The following is a 23,190-nucleotide window of genomic DNA, read 5'->3' as shown; positions in this document are numbered from 1 at the left end:
CAATGCGGAAAATTCAGTGGACAGGCCTGGCATTCAAACCCAATTTAAAAAAAAGAGTATAGTTGTTCATGGTCAACCAAAAATTGAAAGATGAAGTGGACAGATCTCTATTGATAAGAATTATTTTTTTAAAAGCATTCTACTTTTATTATTAATATAAATACTCTGTGCTGAAGCAGTTTTGCTGTGCAACAGGGGAGTTTGAAATACTCCCTCTGCATGAGCCCCCATTGTGAACAAGCAATGGTCTATGCATTTACTGTCATTTTGATCCAAATGTTTGTTTTTGTTTTTTTTTTTCTTTTCATGATGGAAAGCTGGCATTGACAGGCTAATTCAATTCTCGGCTTTTAGCCTGCTCTCGCAGACAAAAGATACACAAATTGTATTTTTATTCACATTTGGAAGAATCCCTATTCTGATCTTATACCTGCTTCTTGTTTTGTTTTGTTTTTGTCTATATCTGAATTATGCCAATTGAAAGTAAAGGGTTTGGATTTAGGGATCGTTTGTGTGGGTGACACCATAGGATAGGGCTAATGTTGCCATATTCACTGCCAAATTAACAACAAAAACATCCACAATTGTTTTCTCAAGTTAGAAGTGGGCAGTCACAATTTAAGAGCTGCAGGACAAAGCAGTTGTTTTTTGGAATATGTAAAGTAAACGCTTGCTCGAGGCTGTCGCCCCCACAAAAGGAGTCATTTTGATTGGTTTGCAAAGACTATATGTGCAGTCATGTGATTGGTGATTGTCTGATTGGTCAACTGGAGCCAAAGGACACTAGTGATCACGATGGAATGGCACAACGGGCACCCTATGCGGAACCCAATGATGGAGTCTAAAAATAGAAGTGCACGGGCAACAATGGATAAATAAAAGTAGCAAGTAGCATGTCAATAATTGTAACAGAATAAAAGTATCAATCCTTCTTCAGATAAAAACACAACTAAAAGTAAAATGTATTCTGCATTTTAAGTACTCTGACAAGTAGAATGTATTGAAAATGTTAGTTGAGAAAATGTAACAGAGTAAAAGCAATGTATTACTGCGCAACACTGTTTCTCCATTAGTGTAGGCTACAGATAAACTATGCTATATAATGTCTAACATATAAATTTAGATTACATTGTGTCAACTTCCCGATATTCAGCGCAACTGAGACAATTGAACCAAACTGACAAAACTTAATCACACCTGGGGAAACATTTGTAAACTATGAATGTTTAACTTTTTGAACGGAATTATGGAAATGAACTTTTCCATGCTATTCCATCCTTTTTGAAAGGGCCTTTATGTATGTATGTGTCAATTTTCTGTGATTGTGATAACATAACAGTAATACAGTCAGCAAGATAACCAAACAAAAGCTCCTCTCCTTGTATCCTCAATTGACACTGCATTTTACCCAGAACCATGTAAATGACGGCCCAGTGTGCCTCACTCATCTCTCGTGACAAATCCCACCCATAGCTTTAGCCTAGCCAATGCCAGGTGCAACATAACACGATAGTGCCTGAGGAACCGCTAACCAGCCCACGAGCAGGGTCTTCAAGCTGGGTCAAACCATTGCTGAATGGATTAAAAAGAAGGAATTATAGCTTTAAAAACCTTTTTCCCAGCTTTGCAGGGATTAGTCACTGCATTATGTTTCTCTTTTCGCCTGAATGGCTCAGCGGCTGGCCTTCAATTCAGGCACCTCCTGTATCTACAGTCAGCCAGAGTGCTGGAAAAGACCATGCATGTTGTGTTTATGAAAAAGAAGACAAGTTTCATGACCCTTCCTTCAAAGTCAGACAAAGTAATGGCAGTGTGGAGTTTTTGCAAACTTGGTGATGTTGGGGTGGCTATGTAATTTATTGCTTTATTGCGATGCACGATTCTAGTGTTGGTACAATATGCCTCACGTGACATATTCATGCCCACTAATCGGCTGACGTGTCATTACATCATCAGCATAAAATGACGTCCCCCATCGGTGACATCTTATCATTAAGTTCGGTTGTTCCCAAGCGAATCAGCACAAAGGTAAACAAAACAGCAAAGAAAATGCCCTTTATGGTCAAATAAGCTTTGCTAAATGATCATTATTTGGATTTATTCCTGCTTGAGTGTTTCAGGTCAGTAATATATGTACATTTTATTTTTTAAAACCGTGTCTGTAAGGAAAACAATGATTTCCATCTGCATATTTGAAATTCAATCAATTTTCCCTCTGAGCTGGCACTCGCTAGTTTTGGTCAGTTTCCTGAGAAATCCCCATCGCAACGCATTCATTCTCAAGTTTTCCAAAATATATATCTCTAATCTCAAACATACCATTATCTTTGTGCTTTTAAAGATAATCTGTATGTCACAAAGGTATTTAGTCAATCTAGTGACTGATAGAGTTTATGTATGTCTTTTCAGTTAAATAATGAGGGTGTCTTTTTTTGACAGTAAGTGACAGGCTTTTGCATTGTTTGAAATTCTCAATGTTGTTGGAGTCCACCTCGTAAACCATGCTTAACACCTTTAGTTTGAGCCAATTTAAGGTGTGGCAGTCCTAATCCCTGGTTTAAGGGCAATAATGTGGTTTCTGGTCAGTTTAATAAAGTAGATACGGTACATACACAGTATATATACAGTACTGTACTGTCTTGTCACAGGCAAGAGCATTTCCCAGGATCACCTTGTGCAGCTGGTTGAAGGGTGTGGAATAATAACAAAATGAATAAGTAATCCACTGGTGAAGGATATCAATTGGAGAGGGCTAAATGGCAAGTATGGCTCTGAGCCACTTGACTGTCCTCAGCACATACCTCAAGTTGACAGCCGTAGAATGCGTGTGCCGGCAGCAAATATGAAAATAATCACATTCTAAGGCCACTTATTGTAGCATTACTTTGCTAAAGCAGCAACTAATTCATGGCAAAAAAAGAGGGGGTCTGAAATTGCTTTTTAAATGTCTTTGTGGATGAGCTGATTGAGATTTGTGTCTTTGTGAAAGAATGAATCTTCCCATAAATAACTAGAACTGTGGAGACTACACAACCAGCCATTTTTCGAATAGTTTATTATATATATTATATATATATAATAAATATTATATATTATATATATATATATATATATATTATATATTATATATTATATAGTAAGATTATTATTCTGTTGCATAGATTCAAAACAACATCTGACCTTGTTCTTCTTGTGGACATCCAGGTCTGAATTTGTTCAGACGGCAAATTAGATGAACTCAAGCACCATTATTACGATACAATGACGTTATCTGAAATGGTGGTGGTGTAACAGTCTGACACAAACCAGAATGGAAAGCCTAAAAGGCAAAATTACAGCCATCTTTACAGTTACAGTCATTTCCTATGAGGACTTGAAGGACATTTTGATAAAGAAAGTGATTGGAACAGATTTTTCTGTTCAAACTGTCTTCAACATTCAAGCATTTTATTCTTTTACTCTCTTGATAGCTACTATTGAGAGAAAGCAGACAATGTATGGCCGCTCACAAGAAATGAGGACAATTCCACAATTACCATAGCAACTACGGACGAATTCTCATTAGTGTACGTTCTATAATGAAGAAATTTTGAAAAAATACTCACCCAGATCTACAAAACCTCATCATAACCAAAGCCTGTTACATACATTATGGGTTTTAACAGCTTGACAGTTTTTTTTTTAAACATATACAAAACCCCACTTAAGGAAAAAAAATATTTGTCTCTCACTGCTTATAAACATATTTCATATCTCCACTGGCAATCATAAGTCTAGTCGCCCAAACCAGAAGTTTGCCGTCATCGGTGGCCTGGCCAAATGAAATCTTGAAGAAGGTTAAAATTTATGATAGTTGGCCCTGAATCTTTTCTGAGCAGAATAACCACAAGAATCACAATAAATTAGAACAACACTGCAGAATAAATCAGTTCCACAAATGTTTTAGTAACTTAGGTTAATCGGGCTTTTGCTGACTATGATTGAAAAGAGTCAAATTGGGCAAGAAATTTCCCAGATCAGTATGTGTGTGAACTGGGCATTTGGTAAAACACTAGATTGTGATATGACAATTTTATGTCAAGCATAAAGAATACAGTGAAATCCTGGCTTGTCATGGTTCATTATTCACAAATTTACCAAATTGCTTTACTCCTGTGAAAGCTTCTCACCTGTTTGGATTTTTGTGCTATTTCAAGAACACGCTATAATCCCACGAGCTAGGGAAAAAGCCCTTACTGATAATGGCTGAGATATTAAGGCTAATGCTGTAAAACGAGTTTTAAAGTTTTTAAGTCTTGCAGGGTTATAATATGTGTTATATTCAGTTTCAATTATGAATATATAACATTTAAAAAAAATGAAGTATTGAGTTGCTCTCTACAGCCAATAGCGAGGGTTCAATCTATGCCCGAGTTCAACAGAGCAGATTCTCCAAGATGATGTCGCTCTCTGTCAACAAACAAAATTTGGCAAACCCTCGCACCTTCTGTCCCTGTCACCTGCTTGCTCCACTTTGCATAAATTCTTAGAAAATGTCAGCCTCAGACCTACATCCACGCGGCACGAACTTTACTGGTGTCAGCTGGTTGCTCGCTTAAGCCTCTCCATGCCACATTTTATCTTGCCACCAGCCCGAGGGGCCAATCTCACGCCAGTGAGAGCTGGAGAGACGCCTCAGACCACCCGATGCTGGATGAATGGTGGCGGGATTTGAGCTCAAGCAAGGAGGAGGAAGTGAGCTGGGAGCTGGTGGCAAATCCTGTCTGCACACAAGCACCAGAGTGCAAGGACAAGAGCTGGAGGGGGGAAGATAAACATGTTTTTTTCCCCCATCTACTTTATACACTTCTTACACACTAAGGTATTCAATATTTACTAGTTGTGATCAGGAGTCACATTCATATCATCCGCCACCTTTACAATTTTCTGAGCTATCTTGTTATTCAGTGGTACACTGTGAAATGCTAAATCTCAAATGCTGTGTATGTGTTCAAGAACAAACAGCAAAAAATATTTTAGTCAGGAAAATAGTATCCTACTCATAAACATATAGTAATGATTTAAAAATTATAAATAGTTTATGGCACATGTTTTTGCTTCAAGTCAATGGACATCATGTACGTCTTTGAGTAGACAGCAGAAAATACACAGAAGAGTTTCAGAACTGGCTCAGCTGCAGTAAAATTGGGAGTTTTTTATGCAAAGGACAAAGGATGCTATTTGTAAACTCGTGTATAGCTTTTTGAACTGTTTGTTAGCATTAAGCTAAACTGACTCTTTTGGTGAGCTTCAACTTAGAGTGGCATCAAACAGCTAGTAGTTTCTTATACGTACTCCTCACTTGCTGCTATAATATTGCTTCTTGTAAAACTGAATTTTGTTCACTACTACCATACATCACTCGGATCTCCAATGAGTTTTTTTTTTTTTTTTTGAGGACAACCATAACTACAAAGTGTCCCACAACCAAAATGAATTAACGGATATCTCTTCTGTTTAGCATGCTAACATTTTCTTGAGGATTGTGTGTTGGAGTCAAGGGCTTAAAGTGGACCAGGCTATATGCAGATGGCTTGCAGCCCATTATATCGTCCAGATAATTAGGTATCAAAGACTTACAGTTTTGCTCCGCTTTGTGTTTATGTTGCTTTATTTGCAAATCATCCGCTGCTCTGCAGAGCAAAGATATCCAGTTTACAGGCTTGAGTGCTTGATACTGTTTACATTTTTTTAGACGTATTACAATAATATGAATAACTGTTCAGCTTGGTCATTATCGTCAATTATAAAATATCTGGGGGATAATTTGATCTCTAGATGTATGGGGTCGGTATTGTAGTTTAACCAAACTGGGAATACAACTCAATTCATTCAGGTTAATTTTGCAGCTTTTAAAATAACACATTTTTATATTTTGAAATGAGAAACCCCACAAGTCAACTTTGTTGCAGATAGAAGATGAATCTTTGTAGGTTTGCTTCACAGAAGTGCAGAAGTTCCATATTAAGGCTTGAATAAAAACCTCTGACTGCATTCTGCCACTTCATTAGACAAGGCTGTTCTTGGTAAAAAATCTCTCTCTTCCTCAAGGCTGTGGATGAGAAAAATGAGCAATTGCAATTTTCCAAAAGAGAAATGAAGCACTGAGCCAAAAGGGAAGGCCAATGATGATTTTCCATTTCCTGCAGCTCTTGTGATAGTTGAAGCAGCTGATGGAGACTGTTAGTCAAAAGTAACACACACTGAACTTGTGCTTTTTTAACATCCCTGCACAGAAACAGGGGGAGGAAAAGTCAGTCAGTCAGCTGTCTTTGTTTGTTTCAGCCGTTTCCTCCTGGTACATAAAGCTTGCATAAAGATTACGACTTCCGTTGCATGGACTGTATTCTTCTGAGCGCAATTGCACTTGCACACGAAAGACAACTGGGAGAAACACTGACTGAGGTGAACAACTAGCAAAAAGACGGGTCACCAGTGTCATCACATTCATAGCTGTGGGCTATTTAACATGGAGGAAATTCACCTGACTCAGACCCACCGAGGAAGGCATGCTTAATTATTATATTGTATATGCCAATTCTGCCCACACAGAGCTGCTGCTCTAGTCTTGTAAGACAGCTGTCAGAAAAACTACAGACTAGACACTTTACAGCTGTGAAATCTTGCCTATCCAGAAGTCAACAATAGAAAAAGGAAAATGCACTAAATGATCTGAATGGTACCGCCTTGGTCTCAATTTGAGTCAAGAAAGATGCTGATAATGCATGTGTTCATTTGGGTATTAAAAGCTTCATAATCACTTCTGTTGCATTCATCCTAATCTTTGTATTTATTAGCACATCTGAAAGGTGGCTTTGGTGTACTGTAAATTTAAAAAGATCTATACCAACACTACTGTCACCTCCCTTACTTCGCATTTCATTCAACCGCCTTTTTACTACAAATCCCATTGAGAACTGAGAGCTCCACATTCACATTTCCCAAACACACATTCTATTAACATTAAAAAATTCAACCCAGTCCAATGAGTATTGAAACCCATAAATATACAGCCTTTAGATGTTTGAGTACACACTGAGCACAACACTGTTGAACGTCCCTTAAGAGAAAAGTCTCCAAAGGAAGAAATCCACTTGAAGTAAGAAAATATGTTGCGGTTTCAAGCTGATTCTGAGTTTGTCAAGAGCTTTGAGGTCATGTAGAGAAAACATCATGTGAAGTACGAGCTACTTCTGCATGTTTTTGTGCTATTCTAGAAATGTTTTCATAAACTTTCATGTACTATAGAGTGGCATTTTTGGTTGAAGCAGTTAGCATTACTATATTAGCATTAGCAATAGCATATTTATCGCTTTTTTTTGAGAACGCTATAACAAAAACTACACCTCTAATAAAGTTCTGTACAAAACCAGAAGACTAGCCTCAAAATAAAAATAATGTTTGAGTAGTTTAAAAAAAAAAAATATATATATATATATATACACACACACACAATACACATAATTTAGCATTGGAACTTATAATAAAAGTGTATGCATTTATTTATTTATTTATTTACTTACGCATACATTTATCCTTGTAAGGCAATTAAGAACACATATGTAAATCCACCCCGGCTGGAGACAGCAGAGTGAAATAAAGCAAAATCAAAATGTTGCGCGAAGCTTTTAGTAGATGAAAGAACGGAGCGGGTTTGAAGTCTCCAGCAAGCAGGATGAAGACGCAGAGATCACAGATGTCTCTGGTCACGATGCTGAAATTGTGATCTCGCTCTGATCATGTGATCACAGCGTGCATGAGATACAGTTTTAATGTAAACAAAGAACTGCTGTATTTTAATTAGTTCATCCGTTAGTGTCACAGAAGACACAGAGGTTCAGTTTTCCCATTGTAGTCAATATCTCCTCCGGGATGCATTCTTTGCGATATGAACATTGGCTGACTCCCCATTCAGGTGAAGCTGCTTGTGGTTGTAGCATCGTAGATGAACGACTTAGGTCAAAAAGTGGCAATATTTTCCACGAATAAAATACCACTGCCAAAAACGTCCTAGCATAAAGTAGCAAATTTAAGCTCTCAAAAAAAATATTTTTAATCATTAATGTTATTTTCTTGAAATGGGACAACCTTTTAATTCTATAGCATATAGAGGTATGAGGTAGGATTATAGTGCCTTCTCTTCCCTTCTATATAGAAGCCTTCCCTTTTCAAGGGCTCTCTGGAGCCCAAAAAGTTTTAGAACCCCTATTTAACAGACCCCATCCACTCCCGAACAGACACACAAAGCATGTCTAAAAGTTTTAAGTGCCCAACAATTTCCTCAGGTCTACCTCTAAATCCCAGTCAAATCCTGCCATTACACCAAAAGGTCATATCATCCCGTTTCTCGCAGCCAATATTCGTCCATCGTTCTTTCTGTGGGGCAAAGCAATCTTTCCCACCGCCCCTTTCCATCTCACCTCTGACGCATTATTTTCCAGATGACAAAAAAAAATATAAGACGATAAAATCCCTAATGCTGGCGAGATGGAAGTTTGGCCCAAAGGTGACCCTGCCGTTCTCATCAGGCTCACTGTCCCGCTTTTCATCCACCTCTGCTGATAGCTCTGATGCTCTTAGATTCCCTCCTTACACAGTCTGAACCACCTGAATTCATTTCATTCGAAGACCCGCTGAGGCCCGCTCCAACACGGGCAATGGAAATGTTAATAATAATTTCAGAGCGGCATGATTGGATACGTTCCCGCTGAGAGGTGAAGGGAGAAGCGCAAACCGGAAGGGTGAGCGGGAGCGAGCATGTATAGATGAAGGGATCGAACGACTTTGCTTCTATCTCATTTTCAGATCCCGTCCCTCTCGGTCTAGATTACTACATTATCCCCAAGACAAAATAAAGACTCATCTGCCAAACTGCTCTCATGTGCACTGCCTGAATGTATGCGCTATGAGAGGGATCGAGTTTAAGGTGAACTCTATTAAATCTATAGAGTGAACATTAAACCTGATCCATCCAGAGGTGGGCCAACTTCAGTGCTCAAGGACCACGTAACAACATTATTGCACATCATTCAAAGGGCATCAATACCCTTTTAATTTATTCTTTCTCTCTTATGGAGTTAACACAAGCACGCTGATCATGCAGCCAACTGTCAACTGTCAGGGGGCAGGGTACACCCTGAACTGGTTGCCAGCCAATCGCAGGGCACACGGGGAAAGACAACAGTCGCACTTACAATCACACCTACGGGCAATTTAGAGTGTCCAACTAATGTTGGATGTTTTTGGAATGTGGGAGGAAACCGGAGAAAACCCACACAGGCATGGGGAGAACATGCAAACTCCACACGGGTGGGCCAATGCTTTACCAGCTGATCCACCGTGCCGCCAAAATAAAATAAAATAAAATAAAATGAAATAAAGCTCCAATCAAAGAAAGCAGAAAACGTCAATCATTAGTTAGATTTAGGATTTTGTTTTTTGATTACCATAAACAACAGCAACATTAACATCTTCACACATGTATATTAAGTAAGCATGACAGCCTGTCAGCATGAGTGAGGTAGCAAACAATGTACCAAAGTTCAACTGTCTGCTATAAGATGTAAAACTTGAAATGAAAGAAGAGTAACTCCGGCAAACACTGAGTGAGAGGTGATGAGATCCACGCTACAGGAAATTGATGTTTTGTTTTGTTTTTTCTAAATTTTATTGTATCACCAAAGTGCTGTCCCCATAAATCTTGAGCCAGGATGTGATGTGAATGTTAGTATCAATCTTGGTTCTATGTATTGAATTAAAGAGGAGTTACTGGGCATGTCAAACATTTTAATGAGAGTAAATGGGTAAAGATTTGTGCGGCTACAAACTGGAAAGATGCCGTTAGATCGGACAAAAAAGTTGAACAAAACAACATTATTCATCATTAACCATCATCGATTTGTCCTGTTAATGTAAAATTACATATACTACATATCTTGTAAAAAAAAAAAAAAAAAAAAAAAAAAATATATATATATATATATATATAATATATATATATATGTATATATATATATTGTCTCAAGTAAAGTAATGTGCCAAACATCATGAATGGTGGTGTGATGCCCTTCAACACTTCATTGGGCAGATGCCACTGGATCCATCTACATTTTTGTATTCAGGGCAAACTAATGAGTGTGTAGCCCAGATTGTGGTGCATTGACGGATTAAGAGGTGTGACGAAATACAGTACTTCTTTTCAGTCTATATGGTGTGAAAACACTGCTGTTATTTCCAAGTCAAGTCCCCGGACCAGTGGTCGGGAAGCTTTTAGGCTGAGAGAGCCATAAATGCCAAAATTTCAAAAGAGCAATTCAATGGATAGTTTTCCAATTGCGCCATCTTGGGTGTCATAGAGGTCGAAGAAGACAGGTGATAGGTGAAGCGTGAAGTATTTTTCTATCGTTAATTTATCCGATTGGTCTTAGGGTGATGGTGACACACAAGATGGTGTAACTGGAAACCCATCCGTATTTTGAAAACTAAATACAGGTGTAGTTGACCATTTATGTAGAACCAACACTTTTAGAGTACAATAAGTCTCATAACATTGCAATGATGTGGCGGCATGGTGGGGTCAGTTGGAAAAGCGTTGGCCTCACAGTTCTGAGGTCTCGGGTTCAATCCCGGACCCGCCTGTGTGGAGTTTGCATGTTCTCCCCGTGCCTGCACGGGTTTTCTCCGGGTACTCAGGTTTCCTCCCACATCCCAAAAAACATGCAAACATAAATTGGACACTCTAAATTGCCCCTAGGTGTGATTGTGAGTTCAGCCATTTATCTCAATGTGCCCTGCGATTGACTGGGAACCAGTTCAGGGTGTACCCCGCCTCCTGCCCGTTGACAGCTGGGATTGGCTCCAGCACTCCCCGCGACCCTTGTGAGGAAAATGGATGTCTGGATGGATGGATGTTATGATGCAACATCAACCACGAATACTTTGGCGTACTCCTCCACCTGTGAATGGCGGTCCAGTCTTCCCAAAAACTGTACAACTCCCCATCTTTTTTTTTTTTCTTTGAGCGATCGTTTGGACAATTAGTGGTTACTACCTGCTCTGCGTTGAACCCTTCTGCGCCTGCGCACATCTACCGCTACTATGAACTACGGCAACCCCACTAGGACAAACTGTTTCTGCTCATTTGCGTTGCCTATGTGACAGATATTGACATTGTACCGTATGTACTGTCCCAGACCCTCGCATGCGGTTCATTGCTGTAGCTGAAATATCAGCAATACAAAGAGCAGGAAGTGAATGTACTCCCGCTCATTCCAAGAACATATAATTGACCAACAATTTTGGCAGGAACAGCTTTACAGATTTTTCTCAGGCTTGACAAGAAAGAGGGAGATTACAACTTGGTCATTTTCTTCACAGTAAACCAACACAGCGCAAATACTTTAAAGAAGTCTAACTTTTCCCCTGACATCACTAACTGCTCCCATCAGTACAGTGGAGGTCCTCTTTAAACTCGCGGATATCGGCACAGAATATCAACTTCAGTGAGGCTCAGGCTTCTAAATGAGGCTGGGAGCCCTCCGGCTTTCACCTGCCTATTAGGGTGGAACATATTGGCAAGATAGGTTCTGTGCTTGTGTGCGTCCGCGCGTGTGTGTGTGTGCGTGTGCGTGCGTGTGTGTCTTTGTGTCTGCGTATGAAGACATGTGCCATCAAATGACCAAATAGGACACACACATAAATGCACACAGACACTTGGGTGGGCTGGCAGTGGTGAACCTTATCGCAGGGCCACAAAGTGGGAAGATTAGATTACTCACTTCCATAAACCTCTAACTTGGTTACCATGGCAATAGCAGGGTGACTGTGGCAGCAACTCGTCATTGTAGAAGTCAGTGGAGCAGGAATGGTGAAGTGTGGGGGTCTGATTATGTGGAGGGATGGAGAGAGGAAGGGAGGAAGGGTTGTGAGGGTTGTATCATGGGATGGAACAATCATCTATTCTTGGCCCAAATACTTTCAATGGTAGACAAGATGAATAGCATCATTGTTTTGTCCAGATCTCTGCAGCACAATCAGTACATTATTAACAATTGGGAAAGGAGAAATATTGTGTTTGGGTGTAGCTTGTATGCAAATAGTTTGGCCTCTGGAGTGCCTGGCCACTCATCAAGTGTAAAATTTACACAACTGGGTACATCTTCAGTTATTTGCCCATCTACGTAAATGTACTTACACCCACTGGAGTTCAACAGTAAGGCTAATTTGGGTAACAACTGCCACACAATGTGTTTCTCCACTCATGACATGATCAGACAGGCTTGGTGAAGATCCAGAGCCACTTTCAAGACTAATATTAGGATGCAGACCTGCACCTAAGCAGATGCATGCTGTCATCATGTTAAAGCCCAAAGGTAAACAGAGCTGCAACGAGTTTTCTTCAATTTTTGATGTGACACATACATGATAGCTTGACTAATCGGTGACAGTGGGGTATTTTTGTTTGGTGACAAATTCATGTACAACATACACATAGTGTAACATATGAAGTGCTGCATCTACCAGTGAAAATGCTTTTGGTCTATTTATTGGTGCTCGCTCTCAGCTTGTAGAAACCACTCCAATTGTCAGAGTTAAGGTCCGGCAAATGCGTCATGGTAATTAAAGTTGGACTCACCAATGGATGAGTCGTATATGGGGTAGGATATACTGTACGGTCACTTATGTATTTGAATACATCCTAAAGCCCAGAGAGATGGGAGAAAAGTGTATTGTATACATTTTAATCCTTGGCCTATTTTGACCAAAGCACAAACATGTTATCAAGAAACCGAGGAATTATTTTAAATCGTAAAAGTACATAACGTGGCTTTTGTAAATCATGTACAAATTTAGTGTTGTATTTTTCCTGAACCACAATAATTGACAAAACGATTAGGTGCGCCATCTTACAGTGGAATAATTTCCCTGCACTGCCGTGCACACCAACAAAGGTAGATCAATTTCAATTGGATTGACAAGTGCACCACAGTTAATTAATTCAAATAAATGAAGTGCTTGCAGATCCATAGTGTCGGAGGGTCTGATCATTAGATTAACTACCCCAATCATGAAAGTGTATTTCAATTAAATCTACTGTTTATCTTTTTTTTTGTCGACCTTTAATGAAGAGAAAATGTGAAATGTGTGTGTGTCAGAGTGTGCCGACTTTGCATACTTTACATGGTTTATGTTGTTCACACTATAGACATTACAATAATGTGTTTTGTCTATACAGAGATTAGTATAGAATGAGAAACAATTAAAAGACACAAAAGACTGACAGGCATTCAGGAGAAGGCCTAATAAATAAGGGTAATTACTCTGCTCTGTTCCGAAGAACATAATAATATAATCCCCTTTTCCTGCCCTTTCAGACAGAAAATGGCTATGATAAGTTATGGGACACTGTTTCGACCTTGACAAATTGCTTCATTTAGATAAGAGTTAGCCTTAGAAGCTGTAGTGAAATAGGTCACTTTAATGCCAGCAGCCCGACACAGCATGGCAGGATTCAAAGTCAATTTTAACCTGCTGGCTCTCATGTTGTTCCTATTGGGGGACTCATTTAAGCCCACTGAAGGATTCTCATGACATCGATATTAAACTGAAAAGGCAAAAACAACCAGAATTGGCTTTGAGTGTTAGTTGAACCAACACAAATAATGCATTAAGGCTGTAGTTCCTTTTTGAAAGTGAATTTCTATATTCCGTGATTGTATAGATCCGAGATAACGCTCTGCTTGCATTGATATCGCAACGCCAGTCTTGGCTGCCCCATTTTCCCCAAATTCTACAACAAATCACATAAACTGCTATTCTTGATAAATATTCAATTATATCTGGATCTTTTGATGGGAATATTTCCTCAAATTTCCCCAGCAGGGATGAAAAATGATTAGCATACGTGTGACACCCCTTCGTGTCGGTTCAATTGCTGAACACCTACGACGGATGCACCCAACTATACAAAATTCATGATCCTCTGAAAGCAAGCACACAGACTGAACTCGAGCATTACAGAACATTCAGTTGCTCAAGCTACAAGATGAACAAGTAGGTGGAACTTGCCAAAAAGTAGGTGCTATGAATCAGTGGTGGGTGTTGAGAAGATGGATGGATGGTTTGGTGGGTGGAAAGAACTGTTGGCGCACTGGTGTTGTTTAATTTATGATGACGAATAGAGGGATTATTGGGTGGTTGTGGACAGGTGAAGGGGTGGTGCATAGTCAATTGGTGGGTGGCAGGGCTTAAACAAATCTGTTTTAAGAGTTTTAGCGGCTATTTGGCGACAGTCGGGAATAGTTGCAGCATTTCTTACACCAACCTATCCACCAAACCGATTGAGAATTACATTTCATTTAGAATAAAATAAATTAAAAGTTAACTGAGTGTTTGAAGTTTAGAGCTGATGAGCATCATGAAACCCCTCCACCACTGTCTTAACATGAATTAACATTGTCATTACATTGTTACATACAGTACACATCCATGCTGTAACACTGAGCTTATAGTAATTGAAGTTCAGTGGATTTGTTTCCAAAACCGTGGAGGTGTTTTTCTGGGTAATTCAACACAAATTCTTTGTAGATGTTACCGCTTGTTTGAAATTTATGTATTTACATTTATGAAGGCATCTCTTGATTGTACATTTTGACCAAAGTCAGTCTACTTTCTCGATATTTCTGAATTCTGTCAATGCATTTTTCTCTTTCATTCCCAAAGAAAGAACTCTGCCATCAAGACCTTTGAAATACATTTTTAAAAATAATTTCTCCGGCCACTCCAATTTCCTTCCGCATCCCAAACACTTGTATGGTCGATTAATTCAAGACTCTAAATTGCCGTAGATGTGAATGTGAGTGTAAATGGTTGTTTGTTTAGACACGTCTTGTGATTGGTTGGCAACCAGTTCCTGGTCTACCCCGCCCTCTGCCCAAAGATAGCTGGGATATGTTCCAGCACTCCCATGACCCTTGTGAGGATATGCAGCTCAGATAATGGATGGATGGCTGGATAGTGAAGTCGGTGGTCTGATCAAAATCCAATAGAGGATGCTTTTGACTGAAAGTGGAGACAGAGAATCCCTGTCAAATAAACCTCAATTTGGTGATGGGTTTGAGAGTCCGTCCCAGACTTCAGACAGTTATTGATTAAAAAAGTTAAATGTCAAAAAGGTCAAAGTTATAGTTGCATTCCTGATACCCAATGCCCAAATACTCCTATCACTGAAAACGGATGCAGTAGTTCAGATAGGTTCCTGTGTAAAAGGAAATACTGTATATAGACGGATGCTAGTCCACGGCTGTTGGTTCTTTAGTCCTGAGCTCAAGGACCCGTCGAATTCATTCAGGAAAGAGACCTCGCAGACTAAGCTAATACCAACCCATGCAAGCGAAGGAGCACAACCTTTCAACAACTTCCTTAAAATAGACTCACTCAAAAGAGCTCTGGTCTTCCTTTGTCCTTTCATGCCCATGTGAGTTCCGTTCTACCGACCCTCCAAGTGTACAATTTGATTTGAACAAATGTCTGATGCTGACTGTAGGGGCCATGTGACCAGACACATGGCTTAAGGGCATTTCCCTGCACAGCTGACTTATGTTCTTGTATATCCGATTAAAAAAAACCAACCACACACACACACACAAAGCGACACACATTCTCACGAGCATGAATGCATCCACTTGTCTGTGTGGCTACAGCACTTTGACCACACAGATGCATAAAGTATACAGCCAATAAAAATGCCGACTACCCAGCTGACCAGAGCTTTATATGTGCAAATTTATCAGTGGACATTAAAATGCGTTTGAGTTTATCCTTGGATGTCCCTTTCATGTTGGTTTCTTCAACACCAGCCCTGCCTGCTTTTTTTACGACCACTTTCTTTAACCTACACCTCCTAGCCTGACATATAAAACAGCAGCTCTGATCTCCTTCCACCTTTGCCATCTACACCCTCTTGCCCCCCTTCACTTTTGTGTCTAATACTCTCTCCCGTTCTACTTCACTGGGAAACACAATGGACTCTTCTCTTCAGCATTGTTGTCATTAATAATTCACATGCATTATTTTTTTTCTCTCTTGCAGCAGTAAAATCTGACTTTTGACCCAATACATGTACACTCTATATCAAATATGAAGAGGAAATAGAAATAGGATACTGTAAATTACTGTTGGATATTATAGGACACTGTAAATCATCCATGCTAAATGCAACATTAACAACATTTATTAAAATGGTATGTTATCAAGTACAAAACGTTTTTTTTTTTTTGTCCCAGCATTTTTTTTTTTTTTGCATGGGAAAATCTGACTCTTGACATAATACTGCGCACAAAATATGAAGTGGAAATGGAAGTAGAATACTGTGTATTCAGTGATTCCCAACCACTGTGCCACATTAGTGTCATGCCTCGTGAGAGATCATGAGGTGTGTCACAAGAAATTTCATTTAATTTGCATGAAAAGTATTATTTCCTCTGAAAAAAATGTGTTCTTGTTCCTCTATCTATGCCAGCAATGTACCATGACAGGCAACACACATCAATTTTCTACAAGTTAGAGGGTACAATTAGTCTGTGTATTCACCTGTTGAATGAACTGCTTTGTGTTCAATTAAATAGCCTTAGTTATTGCACAGTGTGAGTACATTTTTGAGAAAATTGAGACGAGGTCATGTATATTCCACTAAATATATATTTTGGAACAATTTTGTTTGATAGTGTACGGTGAGATTTTTCAACACTAAAATATGTGCGTTGGCTCAATAAAGCTTGGGAAAACATTGTACCACCGAGTATAAATGAATAAATATAAGAAATTGTGATGAACAAAGGCTTTATTTTAACCCTCAATGTGGGCTTGTCCACTGAGTTCACTGAATCCACGCATCCCTCATCTGTCAATCACATGCTGTGTTCAGAATTCTCAATTATTGGTGAGTCATTGTTTTATCCATGCCGCTCATCCTCACAAGGGTCACGGGATAGCTGGAGCCAATCCCAGCTAGCTTCGGGCGAAAGGCAGACTGCACCCAGAACTCAGTTGCAGGGCAGATATCGACATAATCACTAAGCGGGAATCGATCCCACGCTGCCAGCATCAAAGTCAGGCGCGTGTACCACTACACCATCAGTGACTCCCTCATTGTAATTTGTTTTATTATTTGCTAGTTATGTTACTCTGTTTGCTGTAGTGTGATCATTTTAGTTTTGATGTGACACCGTGAATGTGAACAACATCGTCAGTAATAACCTGCCTATACAGGGTGTATGTGGGGCAATGTAAGTTTCTTTGGCTTACCAATGTGAAATGGAATGGTTCCTCACTGCCTCATGAGTGCCATCATATGGTAGCCTATATACATGCTAAAACACTTGCTAGCATGCATGCTCACAGTGTAACCAGTCTGTGTAAGTGTACCTTAAGCCACATAACATTTGCAAATATTGGAACTCAAGTGTGCACATAAGGTGCCCCACAGTGAAGGTGCCATGTGGAATGCAGTGCCTCCATCTATTTAGAAGAGAATTTAAGACCTTTTGATCATGAAAATATGGTAAAAAAGAAAAAAAAACTTGGAGCCCAAAACTCGTGAATATGAGGGGTTGCGAACGGTGAAGCGCAAATGGGGAAGGGCACATGTATCTTACTTCCTCTAACATATTATTTATGCCTCCACATAACTATATTTGAGCAGCGAAAATAAATCTGCTTAAAGAATTCAGTGACTGGAATACATTAGTTTTTCCACGTCGCAACAAAGAGGGGCTCTAAATTGAAATTAGCATTTCTTTGCTTGATGCACATATTTCTATGGCCGACAACGAGGTACCCTTAAGCATTCACACCATCGCACTATCCGGAGGAAAGATGCTTTTTTTTTTGTTATTGGCATAGCAAGCTACCTAACTGCAGACTTCAATTAGTGTTGATGCTAAATAAGGGGCTAGTCCTCATAGTGGGGAAGTTAGGACTCATGGCAGATGCCCCCCCCCCAAAAAAAAAAATCAGGAGAAGTTTAAAAGTGAAACATTTTTTAATGATACAGCTCCATAATTGAATACTCCAAAGTTGTCATTCTTTGAACGATGAAAGCAATTATCTTCAAACATGTATAATGTATTTAGATACATCTGTGTATTTACTTTAGTTTTTAACATTGCCATTTATGAGGTGGAGGACCAATGATCAAAGAGAATTATTTCCATTCACTGCACGGATCACCCCGAGATATATCTCGAACATGTATTGTACAGAATAACAAATGTACATATTGTGTTCAGAGGCCACATTGCCTTGTCCTCGGTTATCTCGTGTTGCCTCACTTCAGTTTCTTATCGCTGTTTCACACTTTCCACCCTCATCTCTCTCTGCCTGTTTCCTCAGTTCCGTTATCTATTTTCGCCATTTTCCTCTGGCCATTTTCTTTTGTCCACGACACCCCACCCTGTGCTCTCTCTTGTCAACACTCTACCTCTCTTTCTCTGGTAGATCAAGCACTAGTTTCATTCCAACTCCTTCATCTGCCATCTTCCATTTTTTTGCAGGGGGGGGAATAATCTCCTTTCTAATCTGATCCTTATATGTACTCTAGCAGGCGCTGATGGAAGCGCTTCTGGACATAATGAAGGAATTGGAAACACACAGAAGGGGCTGCAAGAGATGGACAGCCACAAATATATGCATATGTGCAAACATGCAGACAGATGGGCTCGATTATTGACTGTGCGCGCGACAACGCCGGCCTTATGAACAGCTCTTTTTTTTTTTTTTTTTTGAGTCGATTAGCCAGCAAATTGAGGACTTAGTTGAATGACACATCAGTAATAAGAAAAGCTATCAGATGATTAGCTACCCTTCTAAAATGACCGAGACTTAATCAGTCTTAATCATCAACAAATTGACACCATATACAAATGCCTTACAATTTTTTACAAGATATATTTGAGTTACAGATGCAAAACTTTCAACCAAAGCAATATTGTAGCCTTTCAATAGTTCAATTGAGTAGTTAAAAGTTATTCATCAAATTTTTAATTGATAAGACCCTGTCATGATCAGTGCCAAAAGTTTCTCTTTTGGAGCTTGGGTGGTGCTTTGTGCCCCACCCTCCCCGCTCTCTCCCCCCCCCCCAGCAATTACCAAACCCTCGCCTGTGCACCTGTTCCCAATCAGCACTCATCACTGCCTGCACACCTGTTCCCAATCAGTACTTATCACTCCCTGTATTTAAGGCTGCCTGACCTGGGGATCCGGCGCCAGGGTATTCACATGTCCATGGTACACAAGGAGACTCTTGAGAGAACTCCTTGTGTTTGTAAGTTGTTTACCTGGCACTAGTACCTAACCTCTTGTTTTATTCTGCACTTCCGGTATTCGTTTTGTGTCTCCCGTTGCACTGCCTGCTTCAACTACGACGTCAAGCCCGTTCACCTGCTCACACTTACGCCTTCTGGCAGTTTCTTGCTCCTTCAGACCACCCTGATGTATTGGAATTACTAGTATCTGGAAAAAACCTCTGAGGAAAGTATTCTCCCTACTCACTCCGCCTCCCTCTGTTTTTGGGTCCAGTCCAATAATATACCATTATATATTGTGACAAACCCCACCCCGTCTTTGCTCGCTGCTCACCTTTCATACCACCACCCACACTTTCCATGTGAGCAGTTTAGTCACCTCTTCATACCCACAGTGTGCACTACTTTTGGCTAATCCTTTAAATTTCTTGCTAAATGGGGGGTGAGAGGCGGGATAAACCCTGAACTGGTTGCCAGCCAATTGCAGGACACATATAAAACAAACAACCATTCACACTCACATCCATACTTAACTGCAATTTATAGTCTTTAGTTAACCTACCGTGCATATTTTTGGGACGTGGGAGGAAAATGGAGTACCTGGAGAAAATCTATGCAGTGAGAACATGCAAACTCCACACACAGTTGAGGTCGGATTTGAACTTGGATGTGTAGAACTGTGAGGCGAATGTGTGAACCAGCTGCCGTTATAATGTTATAAAATCAAAGCATAACGACAGTATATAGTACAACCAAATACAGTCGAGTATACAGTAAAGTGTATTTCAGAGATACAAACTCAATATTGTAATACTACAACTTTTAAGATGGAAGACACCTTTATTCTTTAAAAAAAAAATTAAATGCATCTTTTGTTCCTGTCATAACTTTTTGTTTAAAAAAAAATCCTGTAGGGATGTCAGATTTCTGTGAAGATGGGTTACAATCTTTTTATCGTTTTTGATCGGAGAAAAGCTAAGGTCATGAGGAGTAATTAGTTTAGCATGTTTGTTTTACTGGCCACCGGAGCCCATTTTTGCAGAACTGCAAACAATGGATCAGGGTTTGTTGATAGAATAAAATATTCCCCAGTTTTTATAGTTATCAATTTGAACGCTTTACGCCAAAAAAAGGGATATGAGAAAATCATTTCAACCCTTTAAAATTGCATCTAGTTTACAGCTTACAGCAGCGGTTTACATGCTGCTGGGGGCTGTAAGTTCAACTCCGCTATATGAACTATAGCTTCAGTGGGCAGTGAGCAGAATGTCATAGTGTGTGGGATAAGAGCAGCGGAAAAATGAAGGTATGAGCAATCTTACCATCGTCTCCGGATCCAGATCCAGCATCTGTAGGTGAGGACAAAAACAGGGGTTACAAGGCATACAACGTGGTTCTATCAATTTTTATCAATTCTTCAAAATGCGCAACACAGAGGATAGTAAATAGACCCACATTACATTGTGATGTAGCCACATTATTTTCAGGTAAATTAGATGATTCTGTTAGTTGGAGTTAAATATGAAACAGTATGAACATTTCAGAGCATGGTGATTGTGACTAAAATCATTATGATTATCAGGGTGATTGTGATCAGATAATACATTTAAGAAATAAGAAACACTACGAGAAAAAACATCCAACATCTCTTAGTTCGAAAACAAGATACATAAATGTTGATATTTTACGATTTATATTATTTTACCTCTTCTTGTCAGCCCTGTCCTTTATCTACCAATCACTTCACTTTCAGGTGTGCCTCCTTGTCTCGTCTGTTTGTTTGTCTTATTTAGTTCCTTGCTTTCTTTCAGTCTGTTTTGGCAGATTGTCATCATATATGTTATTACTAGTTTAGTGGTGGTATTTTGTTCACCCATTTTTCTTTATTTTCAACCTCATTTCTTTCCCCTTTGTTAATGTAGTGTTTGCTTCTACATGTCGTCTTTGCCTTTTGCCTCAAAACCTTTTTTGAGTACATCCTAAATTGATGACTGCTTCTGTGCCCGTGGGTCCACGTTTTGCCTCAACACACTGAAAGCCTTCATTTGGGAGATATAATAACAACAAAGATAATCAATATTGCTGGAAATCATCTAATTCCTCATTAAAACAAGCAAAGCAATTAAAGGGTTAGTAATGAATTACTGAAAACAAACGAAATTAAATCAATCAATATGAATTTTCCATCAGGCGACAACATCATGCGATTGCAGGAATATGATTCCCGATTTCACCCTGGCTGTATTCAAAGTTTTTATTGGAATTTTTGTCAACTTTTGCATTTTCCCATTCAGCCGTTCTTGTTTGAGGCTCCAGATAGGAGTGGGTGACATCCTGAAATTGGTGGAACCTCAGCTCATAGCTGGTGGAGTTCAAGTGAGTTTAGCACCTAGCCTACCAATCCCCCCGAGTTCGAGAGCAGCCGGGAAAGCAGGCAGGATGTGTGACTGTTGGAAGTAGATGCACAAATTGCTGACAGCTCCCCCAGCTCTGAGGCAGATTCGATAATGTCTCAACAAGCTGTATCAAATTTGGTCGGTACAGTTCAATTCTATATTGTGGGCAAAATTTACACCATTGAATGCATATATCGAACACCCCAAGCTCCAGACTGAGCTGAATGACACTCGAGTGCTGATTTCAGTGGTAATTTCTCATTTTCTCTTGAGTGCAATCATGAGTGTGATTCCACCTTCATTGTTTATGTGCAACATGTAAACACAAAGAGTAGCTACAAGAGTGATGATTCACTTGCAGTTGGGACGTGGAGGGGGTGATCATTCATCCTGGAGGGAGTTTCAGAGTCTTCAAACATTTCCAATTACACTGGAAAATAGTTTCAAGATTTTTTAGATTGTATCTTTTTTTGAAAGAATTGGAAGAGGGATCTTTTTAAAAAGTTCAATGTTTGTCAGACACATTATGCAAAATACAGTACTGACAAATGAAACAGTAATTTTGTAGTTATCACCGCTAACTGGTGTGCTGTAACAGCAAAATATAAGAATATTTTATGAAACCTATGGTGTGAAGTGCAGCACAGTGGGGGAACTAGTTAGAGCGTTGGCCTCACAGATCTTCCGAGGACTGGGGTTCAAATCCCGGCCCCACCTATGTGCATTTTACATTTTCTCGCCGTGCCTGCATGGGATTTCTCGGGGCATTCTGGTTTCCTCCCACATCCCAAAAACAAAGTAGACTCTAAATTGCCCCTAGGTGTGATTGTGAGTGCGACTGTTGTCTGTCTCTATGTGCTCTGCGATTGGCTGGCAACCAGTTCAGGGTGTACCCAGTCTCCTGCCCAATGATAGCTGGGATAGGTTCCAGCACTCCCGCGACCCTTGTGAGAAGCGGCTCATAAAATCGAGTAGTTACTTCTTCCACCACTGACCCAGGAGAATGTAAAGATCTGTGATTAAATCTAACGCTTGGGCAAACTTGCATCATTTCGTTTGATGTGTATCCCAGCCCATTTCCATATATACATGGTCAGAAATTCAGACTCTGTCCAAGGTAAGAAAAAAAAAGTCCCCGTTGATTTTTAGTCAGTGCAGTGATGTTTCAGCTGCAACCAAGTTTTCCCAAAATAAATGTAGTCAATCGCTTCTTATTTCTGAAACACAAATACCAGAAGACAGATGCTGTCATCACAACTACGGAGGTGAAAAAAATGTGGTCTCATCAGTCCAGATTGACCCTGAAAGTCTTTGTCAGGGCAGTAAAAGAGGAGGATGAACCGTTTGATGGTTATTTCTGTACAACCGATCCGACAGGAACACCAGAGTTCAAAAGAAACAGCGAGAGCATGAGGGCTAAGAGGATAATAGTGAGATGTGGCGAGGTCTGAAGC

The 23,190-nt window shown here is 39.7% G+C and overlaps 1 protein-coding gene across 1 annotated transcript in view; it reads right to left on the bottom strand.

Moving 5' to 3' along the window:
- Window positions 1-23,190, bottom strand: part of tmeff2a (transmembrane protein with EGF-like and two follistatin-like domains 2a) — a 78,438-nt gene that overhangs the window by 41,862 nt on the left and 13,386 nt on the right. Inside the window, exon 3 of the mRNA XM_061842260.1 lies at window positions 20,663-20,689. Within this exon, the coding sequence (XP_061698244.1) occupies window positions 20,663-20,689 (27 nt within the window). The remainder of the gene's footprint in view (window positions 1-20,662; window positions 20,690-23,190) is intronic.

This window comes from Syngnathoides biaculeatus, chromosome 14 (genome assembly GCF_019802595.1).
Source record: "Syngnathoides biaculeatus isolate LvHL_M chromosome 14, ASM1980259v1, whole genome shotgun sequence".
Lineage (NCBI taxonomy): Eukaryota > Metazoa > Chordata > Actinopteri > Syngnathiformes > Syngnathidae > Syngnathoides > Syngnathoides biaculeatus.
This window is presented reverse-complemented; position numbering and strand designations above follow the sequence as displayed.